Source organism: Drosophila erecta, unplaced genomic scaffold (assembly GCF_003286155.1).
Source record: "Drosophila erecta strain 14021-0224.00,06,07 unplaced genomic scaffold, DereRS2 tig00000092-arrow-pilon, whole genome shotgun sequence".
NCBI classification, from domain to species: domain Eukaryota; kingdom Metazoa; phylum Arthropoda; class Insecta; order Diptera; family Drosophilidae; genus Drosophila; species Drosophila erecta.
The window spans coordinates 13,557,458-13,570,209 of NW_020825207.1; the positions used below are offsets into that span (position 1 = coordinate 13,557,458).

The window sequence follows — 12,752 nt, forward strand, 5'->3', positions numbered from 1 at the left end:
AAATTTGTAAAAATTATTTGCGGCCTTATTGAAAATTTGAGTGATTTTAATATTTTGAGAAATCTTTGAAAATCTGTGTCGCTAATATCCAAATAAAACTAAGGGGGTTACGATTTTAATTTTAAATCACTTCTTATCATACATTTTAGGGGCTAAATTAAATTTGTATTGCGAAAGATAGATAGACAAAAAGTAAAAATAGCGAACACACATTTCTTAAAATTCAAAATTTATTGTTATTTTTTCTACATTAAGTTAATGTAACACCTATAAGAGAATTCTCTGACTTGGATTTTCAACAGTTCGCAAAGTCGGAAATCTACTAATTTGAATAGGATAACTAACACCCTATCGCTTGCGATACAAGCAAGGTTTTAGAGAGAAAGCCTTCAGCTTGGTGTTCTTGGGCACATGACGCATCTTCTTGAATTGGAAGAAGTAGAAATAGTTAACAGCCACATCCTTCTTGATAAGATCAAATCCACATGCACTCAGGCACCGAACAAACTCCCGGACATCCTCGAATCGCGACTGGATCTCCGCTATATAGACACTGCCGTGCAGCTTGAGCACTCGATTGGCCTCCAGGAAGAACTCGTTCAGATCGGTGCCCATTAGTGAGAGGCAGTATACAGCCACGTCCAGAGATTGAGCTTGGAGTGGCGTGTCCGTGATGTTGCAGGCAATGATGTCGCTACGGGCTGCCACCAAGTCCATGGAGTACACCTTGTTGGGCACGGATTGTGCCAGTTTGCCCTCTCCACAACCAAAGTCCCCAATTATGGCTGTTTTGGGTACCTTCTTGATGGTCTTGATGATGCGATTGAGCGGGTTGGTGGGCCACTTCTCCACCTGCTGACGGTAGCCAGCGTGATAGGCCTCGAAGGCGGAGCTATCCTTGCGGAAAAGTGCCTCCGCCTTGCGGCTGGTCGTCGAGTAAAGCTGCTCGTTGATGTACCGGAAACGTCCGCCCAGCAGTTCCGATTGCAGCTTACTGGCCAGAGAGCTCGCAGTCGGCGTCGATGAGCTGGTGGCTTCCATGGCCTCCACAGCCGCGTGGGCCAGTTCAGGTTTCAGTTTCAGTTCCTTTTTGCCACCTTTTGTGGCCTGCGTTGGCGCTCGCTGTTTCTCGATTCTGCCGGACTTCACCTTATGCATGGCCCGGATGCCATCCTCCACATCATCGTCATCGTCATCATCATCCGAGGAGTCTCGGGGCGGGGCAAGTGGTCCGCCGCCCTGCCGGTAAGTGAATTTTCCAGCTGCCTTGTTCACATTGGGATTTTCTTCCGTCACGGCGGCCCTCTTCTTTTTGGGTTTCTTCTTCTTTGGCTTCTTGGCAGCGACTCCATTCCCTGTGGGATTCACCGGCTTGAATTCAATGATTTCGGCACCTGCCTCCCAGGGCGGCACTTCAAAAGGCTGCATTTTGCGGCGGAAAATTGTAAACAAATCGAGAAACACGTGAAGCCCGTATGGAGTTACCGTATTTTTCGAAAACGACGCAAGTGCCTATTTGAGAAATCCCTAACGCGTTTTCACAAAAATTGGCGGGATATTCAAAAAATGTTCATAGTACACAAAGTTTCTCCTGAAGATATTTAAAAAAGGTAGGCAAAGCAAATAGAAGAGCATTTCTTTCACGTATTTTTTATTTTTGCACTAAGCTAGAGTTCAACAATTTTGTGAGTTCTTCTGTTTGTTTTTCTCTGTATTAGTTTGTAATTTTCGGTTTTTGCTTTGTCGTATGAACTAAATAACTTAGCATCTAGTAGAATATTTATACAACTCAATCGACAAAAAGTGCTGTTCGGAAAGTTGTCTGTTTTCATCGCTTATCTTATAGCCTAGAACCGTAACTATGACAATCAGTTTACTTGTTTAACATACAGATACAGACCATTAATTGCATTTATTTTGTTTTGAATTCGTGTTACTAGGTTAGAAAAGTCTTACTAACTAGTTTTGTTTCCCAACAAACCGTATCATCCTATATCGCATCCTTCAACTCCTCGTTCTTGATTTTCCGTTGCGGTTTTGAGCCAATCGAAAGCAGTTTAACCGGCTGGTTAGCTAAAAACATTGCGATTTACAATTGCTATAGACTAAATATAATTGTTTAGTTCCAACTGCCTTAGTGGTTCTCGAATCGTGTGGATAATTGTGTGTTTAAGTGTATGTATACTTGAATTCTCCTGCTGGCTGACTATTTGGAAACGTATCTATTGGCTTTGTGAAGCGCTTACACAAATCTCTAACATAACTATACGTAGCGATTAAAGTTAGTTGTATAAATTAAAGCATTTGTTTGTAATACAAAAATATAGCTACAACGGAATCGGGTAGACGCAGACGTTCAATATATCGAGTGATCGGCAGATCTAAAGATAGCGATTCGGGCCGAGTATCCCCGTCAGTGTGCATGGTAGTGTGGATCTCTTCTTCGAAGACCGCCTCCTCTAGGTGCTGTAAAATTGCGCTAATCTAAGCTATCGAACGCTCGACATGCAACTGGCTCTCTCTAGTCATCTATGATCAGTGAACTCACTGCTTAGCCTACGAGTAATTAAATTACAGTTAATAGTTGACGACGACGGCGGCGACGGCCCTTAAAACTTGTGTGGTGAACCGGATTATATTTAAAATATAACAGTGGATTGGGCGGGCGCCCATTAGCTTAGTAGCTAGCCTCGTGCCCGGCCAGAATGTACAGATCGTGTCCCTCCTCGCTGCCCAGGGAGCCGGTCCTCAGCAGCTGGCTCTCCAAGGCCACAACCCTGTTGGGAATATAGGTATCGCGTTACTAAAGAGTTCTGAAGAACAATAATCCAATGTGTCCATACTTATCGCTGCCCAGCAGCCTGTAGGTGCGACTCATGTCCTTGATCTCCTGCGTCACCTCGCCATTGCGCAACGACTTTCCCTGCATGCCGTGCTTATGGAATGCCAAAACGCTGTCCGGCAGACAAACTGAAATCGATTCACACAATGCAGGGCATGTCCTCTGTGAATGCGGATATGCAATCGCTTACCAATGCTGTCCACGTTGAAGTCAAAGTTGAGCTGCGATACCATCTTCTTGTGCTGCTTGGGGTTGCCCTGCAGGGTGACCACCTGAATCAGATTGCCGTAGCAGACCAGAATGGCGTCCTTCTCCACCTGGTGCACACGCACCACCTTCAGCAGGTCGCGTCGCGGCACCATCGTGGCCATGGCGTCATATTCCAGGTCCTCCGAGTGGAACCAGCTGGCACCTGCAATTACGGAATGCCATTATGCTTGATTATCTTCGATTTGCAACCACGATTTGCACTCACTGTTCATGTTGATCAGCTCCAGCTTGAGGCAGCCGTTCATGGCCTTTCGCACACCCGTGCACACAATCGGGTACTCCAATTCCGGCGTGATAATCATCTCGAATACGGGTGTGTGCCCGTTCTGGACGCAGCCGTGACCTCCGCCCTGAATGCTGATGGCTGGCCACTCGCACTGCTTGAGCAGCATAAACTTGTTCAGTGGATCGTACCACTGCATCAGGAAAATGCCGCTGGGCGTCGCTCCACACAGGTATTTGTATCCGTTATACGGATTCCGTGTGACACAGCACTGTGTGCAGCACTTTGTGTCCGGCACCTTGGTGGTCAGAGCGAACTTGCGCGGCACCAGTCGCTCCGGGATCTTGTTCATGTGCAGCGAGAAGCGCACCGTCTGCTTGGAGTGCAGGGCCACCAGGTCGTGCCTGTAGAGCTGGCAGGATTTCCCTGAAAAATGGATTACAATGGGCTATGTATAAGTTAATCCTATGAAGCTGGAATCGGGTACCCACCAGACAGACTCATGAGCACATCTTTGATGACATACAACCAGGTGGTGCGGCGCGGGAACAACTGATCGATGGCCGCGTCGTGCAGTTCGTTCATGTTGAGGTTGTAGATACCCTCCTCGGCGCCGATCAGCAGATGCTGGTCCCGCGTCTCCGGATGGATCCACGAGGCGGTGCAGTGCACCCGCAGCGGGCAACCGTTGAAGATCTTGGAGAAGCAGGCACCCATGTGCACCTTGGGAGTGGGCGGCAGTCCGTTGGAGATGGGTCGAGGCGGCGTGTGACGGCGTTTGTGGGAGCGTTTCGGTGGCACCGGTGGGGTGTTGTTCAGCAGATCCGGTTGCGCCTCCTTCTCCGCTGTGTTTTATAGAGAGGAAAATCATTAATTTACGCTTTCAGTGGGTATTGCACATGCACTTACCTTCGTCGTCGTCCTGGGTGCCACCATCGCTCAGGCTGCGTGTCCTCGAAGACTTGCCCATGTTTTCGAGCAGCCCGATCAGCTGATCCATGGAGCTATGGCGTCGAGGCGAGTCCTCCAGACCATTCTGCGAATTAATATAGATGTGGTTGAAAGCTGAACCAATTTAATAAGTTTTCTTTCCTCACCTGGTTGCTCTCATGCCGGTAATCACAGTTATTGCCCGCCGAGCTCGTTCCCGCTGGCGTTTCTCCAGAGCTGCTCCTCAGCAGGTTCTGGTAGAGATGCGAGGAGTTGCTCGACGAGGGTCCATCGTTATCCCTGGATCCGGTCGCTCCCGCTCCGGAATTCGTCGCTGGGCTGTTGGAATGCGAGAAGCCATCGCCGGCCGACTTTGTAGCCGCTTGGGGAAGAGCATCCAGCTCGTGCTTGTCCAGGAGGCCATTGGTGCCACCTGCTACTCCTCCGCTGCTGCTAATGTTGCTGCTGCCGCCTCCGTTGCCGCCTACATTTGCATCGCCGCTGGAATTATCGAGGAGTAGGAGGCGATTATAAAACGAAGCTGATGACGCAGAGGACGAGATGCTGGATGTGATCGGCGCATGGCCATGGCCGTTGTTCGAATTCGAATTCGAATTGGAGTTAACGTGCGGATGTGCCGCCTGCGATGCCTGAGCCGCGGCGGCTGATCGGTAGTTGCTGCTGTAACGCAGATAGTGCGCCGCAGAGGCGGAGCATCCGGATCCGGAACCGTTGCCAGCACCGGATCCGTTCCCAGGAACGGCGGCAGCAGCATTATTCATGGCCACATCGGCAGCCACCAGTTCATCGTCGTCGGCATCGATGCTGGTGGTGCGCAGGTTGGACAGGCCGAGACCCATGCCAAAGCCCATACCCATGTGGCCAACCACATGGGATCGCATGCCCAGGTAGGCAGTGAGACCTGGCATGGAGGCCAGCGAGGCGGACGAGCTGATGCTGTTGGCATTGGCGGACACCAAGCCGCTGGATATGGACGAGGTCATTGGATGGTGGTGATGGTGTTCCTGCTGCGTCGCCTGATGTGCCTGCTGCTGCTGCTGCTGCGGCGGCAATTGATGAGGCTGATGCTGATGCAGATGATTCGGATGGTGGTGATGCTGGTGGTGCTGTTGGTGCTGATGATGAGTGGTGCCGACTGCTCCGCCTCCGCTGCTGCTGCTGCTGCCGTTCGCGGCTGCCCCGCCTGCTCCTACTCCTCCTCCTCCTCCTCCTCCGGCGGCTCCTCCATTGTGGGAGGAGCAGCTGCACTCGGCGGCGAGTGGATCTTTGGTGTCGTTGTTCAGTGGCAAGGTCGCTCTGCGGAGCGTTTCAGACAAGCGGAGGGAATCGAGAGATCAAGAGAAGAGAGGCGAGAGAGAGAAAAGAGAGCCGAGATGTTGAGCTTCCTTCTTCGATCGGTTAGGTAAACACTATATGGCTATATAGCTTTTCGATTTCTTGTTGTTCGGGGGGATGGTGATTGCGTGATTGGGTGGGTGGTTCTGTTGTGGTGGCTGAGTTCGAGTTCGAGTTCGAGTTTCGTGTGTGGAGGAGGCAGGAGGCAGGAGGAGCTGACCCCCGGCTCATCCTGTTTGGCATGCATTTGGGGTTCCCTGTCTGTGTTTGTGTGTCTTTTTGTGGCATGCAATCGAATTGATAAACTCCCGATGGGCCAAACCGCAAGGGTGGCAGTAGAGTGTTAAGCGGATTACGCTTTTAATGAAATTATTCACCACCCGCGAGGGTTAAGCCCACTTATTGGTGTCCTAGTTGGTAGTTGTTTTTTTATTGGACGCAAGGTAAATAAATAAATAAATGAACTAATATGATGCCATAAATTATGCATGAGATGCAAAACACAAATGCTCAAAGATACACAAAACACATCGCAACACATTCACAATCACACACGCAAATGAAAATGGAAAATGCTTGAATAGAAAATTGCCTCGCACATGAATGCACAGAAACAGAAAGAGCATGGGAAGTAAACACAAACAATAAACAAAAAAACAGCAGCAAAAAATTTACAAAAAAAAAGAAAAAAAAATGAAAAAGAGAAATACAAAAAAAGCCTGGAAAATTAATTCTAAAAACAAAATGCCAGGAATGTTGGCCAAATAAAACAAGTCGGAATCAAGCAAATACAAACACAATTTGCTGGAAAATCTCATCAGCTGCTTGCGATGAGGGCAAGACGAAAACTTGGCCCAAGGAATCCCATTTCCATTTGCCGAATTAGTTTTCTGAATTAGTTTTCAGTTGATGTTAGCATAATTGCAATTTGTTTTCCATCGTCTTGTTTCCGAAGGCCAAGACAGCTTAGACCCCTCGAAATCTCCTCAATCACTGCGATGGCCAATAATGCTGCATATTTCAGAGCATTTCGGATCCTGGGTTGGACAAATCAACACTACGTGTGGCACTACTTGGCTGTCCAATAATAATAATAACAATAAAAGCAATGCGACGGCCATTTGCACACACATCAAATAAATAAACAATAAACATGGGAAAAAGGGTCCGAAGGCAGGACAAATCGAGCGATTTTCATGGCGACCCATCGATGTATAAATTCTGCCCGAAAAATATAAACCAATTGTTCCGTATAAATTAGTTGAGAACTGCTTTTCTGGTTTTGCGTCCGGCCAAATAATTGAGCCATCGAAGGGGTCATATTTCGGGCGTCCCACGGTGCGTATGCTCAACGTGCGTTTTTCCTTCTTGTTTGGATATTTTATATTTGCTCCCTCTATATTTCGAAATTCCTCGCTTTTCCCCACGGCTTTCCATCGATAGACAAAGCAAAAGTTAGGCGGAATAAGAGGCCAAAGTGAACAAAGCCTCGCCCAGACAATAACCGGCAAAACAAAGAAGTTGGGCAAACAAAGAATGCGAGGGCCACAAGAAGAACTAACTTATAAGATGGCTGAGGAACAGCAACCGTAACTTAATACGGTTTAAATGGACGCGGAACGAGCCGAAAGGAAAAAACCTAATGAAAATGTAGCATCTTTTTTCGGGTATGGACTATATGGGATGGGCCGGGCAGATGGCCGGTAATAAACCTAGGTGGCCACAAGACGAGCTGCTGCTCCTGGTTCATAATGATAATGATGCAGCTGCTCTGGCGGTGAGGACTTTGCGTGTGTGTGGGTGTGGTTTGGCATCTGACGGCTGCCAGGATGGCAAACACTCATTTGCATGGGTGTGCACACAGGGGCGGTGGCGAAAAAGAACCAAAAATAACGTATTCCCTTGCCGAGATAAACTTAATGCTATATCAAAGTCAAATGAAGAATTCGTGTAGAGAGAGAAAAGCATTTCAACAATCACGGAGGTCTTTAGTTAAGATATGGTGGAGTTACAGAAAACGGAAACTAAAAGATGTCTAAAAGTATGCAATGAAAGATAGGCAATTGTCCTTTAAAATACAGGTATTATTAGCACATAGCCTCAAAATTAATTTTCTGCTGCATACTTTTACACACTTTTGTGTGAAGCTTAAAGATTATGAGTAAGGCTTTATCCGAGCTAGTTCTAATATAAAGACTTGTACTATTCAGTTTAGAGATGATGAATTCGCAGTTGGCATTATTTCGCAGACCGATAGGTACATATTTCTTTCAGTGTATACGTGGCAGTGCTTATGAGTGTAAAGTATGAGATATGATGGGTTAGTGTGGGTCAGCTAGATCTAGGTGAGGGGTGTGGTTGTTTGAGGAGTTGGACACACCGAGAGCCGAGGCTCGAGTCTAAAGGAATACATTGGTGGGTGTAGTTACCTTAGCTTCAGCTCCTCATCAATATATTGTAAGAGGCTCCTACAAAAATCAAATACAAAAACAAAGATACGAAAAAAGGAAAAAATAAAATAAACAGAAAATTTCATTGTGTTTAGTTTGCAATAAGAAAAAAGTGGAACAAAATACAAAAGTAGGAAAGTAAAAGTTAGTTTCGAAAAATTATTTGGTAGCCCCAAATAGAAAACTAAAGCTACTTTCAGATCACAGCAAAAGTATTAATAATCTCAAGAACTTGTAAATATCACAGTGTGTTGTTGTAAACGGGGTTTTGTTTTGTTTGGTTTTGGTTTTTTGTACGAGTATGCGTGTTAAACTTAAATCATTATCCTTTGAGGCCATGACAAACAGTCCTAACGCCAATTAAACGCATCAGCTAATTTGCCATGTTCATAATTCTGCCTAATGTCATCTGGCGCAGCCCATTTCTCCACTTAAAAAGCAGCCCATAAACGGGATATTAAAAAAGTGGCATTCCTTACCCCATTTTCTCCCATTATAATCTTTTTCCTCCGCCGCCTAGGCAATTAATAATTTTCCCTTTTTTGTTTGGCCCTCTCGCCGCAAAAAGAAAAAAACAAAAAATAAAACAAAATAAATTCCTGTTATACTTTCTGCTTATGACGGTTTAAATGAAATTAACCATGACGGTCGAGCGGCTCCAAGGAGAAAGAAAGGCGTAAGACGAGCCAGCTTTTGAAAACTTTTCGGGCGCCACAAGCCACCGGATGTGGGCGTATTTCTGGGGTGGGGGCGTGGCTCTTAGCCAGCAAGTCGCTTGTAAGTAGCGCTCAGTACATCGAAATTGGCGCAGCCGTTTTTATGGCTTCAATAAAATTGGGCATCGGCATCGAAAGTGGGCTTCTTTCGAGGGGCTCCAAAATTGGGGAGGGGAGGGGAGCCCTTTGGAGGCGCTATCGCATGCATATAGACAGAGTGACTTGGCTTTGTTGTCTGCGACGCCACTCGGGTGGCGGCTGCCGCAAAGTGTTTGCCACATAACTCAAATCGAGCACTTCCAGACTCCCGTTTTGCGACCCACCATGCCACCATGCCACCATGCAACCCACCATCATCGAGGAGGGCTTATTAAACGTGCCACTCCCCTTCATTGGAGGCCAACAATGTGTAATCGTTTAAAATGACAAATGGCGCCTCATTCGTCTAGCACACTTAGAAAAATCATTTTACATAGAAGCTCTCGAAAATTTGCTAGCAAAGTGGTTAATTAAAACTTAGATGCTCTAAATCGCTGGTTTTTACATTTAATCAAGTAGTTTTATCCCTATTATATTTAAAAACCTATTATTAAGGAAACTTTTGTTAATTTGTGAAGTTCTGAGATCTAATTTTCCCACTTTTCCCAGCTAGCTTTGTTCTCTCTGCACTTGACATATTGAAGCTGCAGTTGCGTGCCAACTCGGCGTATGCTTGATGTGGCATCCATCTATCCTCCGCTTTTCCCGCTCCAGTTAGCTGTTGCGTTAATTGATTTCTTGGAACTTTTGCCTGCTCCCCAGAACATGCCACTCACTGCTCACAGCTCACTGCTTACAGCTCACTGCTCCCAGCTAGTTTCAAGTTCTGCCATCTATCTGTAGCTGTAGCCCCAATTTTTCATAGGACTTTTCTTGCAAGTTTCTGGGATACGGGGAGCTGAAGACTGCTTATTATTATTATGTTGCAGGATACTTGGCAGGGTTTTTTCCCCTGACGTAATTACTTCTGGCTGGCAATTAAATAGCCCACAAGTTTGAAGCCCGCCTGGGGAATCGTGGAAGCCAGGTTGCAATTATACATCCGAGAATGGAGTAAGGGACTGGGTGCTGGGATTTGCCACTCGTCCGTGGAGTGGATGAAAAATGCACAAGCTCGGAATTTTCCGGGGCAGAGACACGTAGCTGCAACTAAGCGCAAGCGTGTGTAGCAGCCATATACACATGAAAATGCAGCAGCAAAATAGGAAAGTAAACACAGCTCGCTCCCCAGAAACGTGCAACTAAAAAATTGACTGTGCAGTAACCCAAAGTTTCGAGCAAATTACACAGGACGCGTGCTGTGGCCTTAAGTTTCCATTTTGGCCAGCATAAAAAGCGCAACATGCAATGCCATTCGGGTGCAGTGTAGCAGCTGCAATGTTGCCCCTTATTTTGGCTAACCTTAAAGACATGTTCATAATCAGGGTGCCGCTCAATTTCGGTTTTGATCGCTCGGCGCTGGGACTACAAGTACAGAAAGAGAAAAACGTAGAAATGGCTATAGAAATGTTTACCAAATGGCTGGGCCAATGGTTCGCCTGATGCTCCCAACACCCTGTGGGAAAATTTCCAAATGGATCTGGGTGAGTTTAAAGCTGCTGAATCCACAGACAACATTTACAAGCTTACAAGTGTATGTACATAGCGGAGTGTGTGTGTTTTTGTTTTGTTTGTGTGAGATAGTGTGTGAACTGAAACCGAAGTACCAAAACTGAAGCGGATCTAACCCGCCTCGCAAGTAAGAAAAACCATAGACAAAACTGTAGCATAGGTCCAGGCAAATCGGAGAGAAAAGCAGTGGGAGGAGGTTCGGCGGCACTTACATGTCACTGGGTAACGTTTCGGGACTAGAAGATCGCTCATTCCACGTGGAGTTCGTCGTCATGCCTTTGAAGGAGGAAAATTGGAAGAAATTGAGATTGGCATTATTTTCATTATAGTATATGCACAACGGTATAATTATGCATAAGTTGTTTTGGGCAAAAGTTCCTAAATCGATTTTTTGAACGCTTTAAGCACTATGCATACAGCTAGTGACGAAGCGCACCACATCAATCCTGCACGTATAAACAACACATTTATTGCAAGCTATGAAACTGTTTAGGAACCTTCAAGTTTTGGACTCACATCCAGTCATAAACTTTTATTTTACTGATTTTTAAAGATTTCACCCATAAGCTCACCTGTTTTTAGTGTGTGATTTTGCGCTGGCACGCCATTGGTGCGTGACGTCATTTTGCTGGCAATGCGTTGCGGCACTCCGGCCACAGACTGAAAAGTAAAAAAATGGGAAAGGAAAACTTTAAAACTCACACTTTCAGAATGGACCTTCACCATCGTCACTCAGTCGGCGACAAAATTTTCTGGCTGCGATAAAATCTCATAAATCAAAGTCATATTGGGATTTTTGAGCGTGATGCGTTATTTTTTTGCAGCTCAGTAAGCGAGCTAAGTAAAATTTGAATATCTAAGGACGGGGAAACTTATTTGCCACCGGCTGCTAAAAGTTTGTCAAAACATCCAAGCAAATGGAAGATTTATGACTTGTAAGGAAGCCATGAAAATGTCTTTAAAATGGCCGTCCCTGCTGGTGAAGCGATTAAACTTAAATTTGATTTCGCATTTGCAAGTGTCGTTAAATAGGCTTAGGCACCAACAGTCTAGACAGCTGCATTAGTTTCGACCAACTTTGGCGGCCAATTAATTGGGTCGAGAGCAGGAGCAGGACCAGAAACATAAGGCTGCCGAAAGTGTTTAATGGCGCACTAAATCGTTGACCAATCCCGAAACAAAACACAGCTGAAGAGTTCCTGGTCTTCTCAGCTTTAGCTTGGGAAAACTTTCCCCTTGCATTTGCCCCTCAGCTTTGCCGCACTAAAAGCGTAAATAAATTACGCAAAAGGTGCCAAGTGGCTGCTGCCAGCCCCAGACTTAGCTGACCCCATTCCTGCCCAGTGGGGGCCAGGCCAGCACTCACCTCCTCATCGCCATCGAGATAGTAGTAGAACTGCGGGTTGGGACTCTGGTACTTCTGCAGCAGCTCCTTGGCCACCCGCAAGGACATCTCGCCCTGGACGAAGGGATGCTGCAGCAGGCGCTCGGCGGTGGGTCGCTTCTTCGGGTTCTTCGTCAGCGCCGTCTTGATGAAGTTGTGGAACGTGGGGCTCCACTTGTCCTTGTTGTTCAGAGTGGGCGGCTTGAAGCCGCTCTTGGACATCAGGAATAGGGCGCGCATCGGGTGCAAATCGAACATCGGCGGCTGCAATTCAGCCAGTTCTGTTGTCAAATGGTGGACAGAAAAATGTGAAAATATTAGAAAATTATTCAGCATAAAAAATGATGCAATAGAGCCACTCACCGATTGAGGTTATGCCGCAGGCCCAAATATCACATAGTTGGTTATAGCCACCCTTGCGTTCCACGGCTGCCACCTCAGGAGCCATCCAATAGGGCGTACCTAAAATGGGTTAAAAAAGAGCAAAAAGAAAAAAGAGGAGTTAAAAAACTGATTATATAAATATCCAGGCTATCGATACCCATATGGTTTTGCTGCCTCAGCTAATTATGCAACAGTCACACATTTAATTTCACTGCCGCCGATTATGTTGGTATCATTTATTCATTGCGCTATCCAAAGCGATTTTATTTAATTTAATTAGCGTTTTTATGCGACAATGTGACAATTGTGCAAATAAACAAATTGCTGAATTATGCAGAGCGTGGTAATCAAAGCCGGGTGGGTGGAAATGGCATTTGCGACACATTTTCTCTTCATTTTGGGCGCACGTTTTATGATCGCAACAAGGAGTGGAGCTAATGCGTCCATTACTCATACGCCATGTTGCAGCCAGGCAACAATTTTGCCGAGCCAGCAGCAACAGCAACAGCAGTAACAGCATCTGCTGGAGTAGTTTCTTTGGATGGAT

General features: G+C 46.3%; 2 protein-coding genes across 11 annotated transcripts in view; both read right to left on the reverse strand.

The window, feature by feature from the left end:
* Positions 1 to 226: 226 nt before the first annotated feature.
* LOC6547100 (ribosomal RNA-processing protein 8) lies at positions 227 to 1,500 on the reverse strand. The gene has a single exon (XM_001974744.3). The coding sequence runs from the start codon at positions 1,426 to 1,428 to the stop codon at positions 349 to 351; it is 1,080 nt and encodes a 359-aa protein (XP_001974780.1). The 5' UTR covers positions 1,429 to 1,500; the 3' UTR covers positions 227 to 348.
* Positions 1,501 to 1,634: 134 nt separating this feature from the next.
* Positions 1,635 to 12,752, reverse strand: part of LOC6547099 (mitogen-activated protein kinase kinase kinase kinase 5) — a 48,147-nt gene continuing 37,029 nt past the window's right edge. For 4 of the 10 annotated variants that reach the window (XM_001974743.3, XM_026980080.1, XM_026980082.1 and 1 more), the window contains exons 4-15: positions 12,185 to 12,283; positions 11,804 to 12,102; positions 11,010 to 11,097; positions 10,650 to 10,713; positions 8,051 to 8,089; positions 4,433 to 5,582; positions 4,245 to 4,371; positions 3,827 to 4,180; positions 3,318 to 3,761; positions 3,033 to 3,254; positions 2,844 to 2,970; positions 1,635 to 2,777 (exon numbers count right to left, since the gene is read on the reverse strand). In XM_001974743.3, the coding sequence (XP_001974779.2) occupies positions 2,678 to 2,777; positions 2,844 to 2,970; positions 3,033 to 3,254; positions 3,318 to 3,761; positions 3,827 to 4,180; positions 4,245 to 4,371; positions 4,433 to 5,582; positions 8,051 to 8,089; positions 10,650 to 10,713; positions 11,010 to 11,097; positions 11,804 to 12,102; positions 12,185 to 12,283 (3,113 nt within the window). In that variant the 3' untranslated portion in view covers positions 1,635 to 2,677. The remainder of the gene's footprint in view (positions 2,778 to 2,843; positions 2,971 to 3,032; positions 3,255 to 3,317; positions 3,762 to 3,826; positions 4,181 to 4,244; positions 4,372 to 4,432; positions 5,583 to 8,050; positions 8,090 to 10,649; positions 10,714 to 11,009; positions 11,098 to 11,803; positions 12,103 to 12,184; positions 12,284 to 12,752) is intronic. The other 6 variants (XM_015156693.2, XM_026980085.1, XM_026980086.1 and 3 more) reach the window with 3 other exon arrangements.

What these genes read in the sequence shown, in the direction of transcription:
- LOC6547100 (XM_001974744.3), bottom strand. Translation starts at nt 1,428, where the DNA reads ATGCAGCCTTTTGAAGTGCCGCCCTGGGAGGCAGGTGCCGAAATCATT.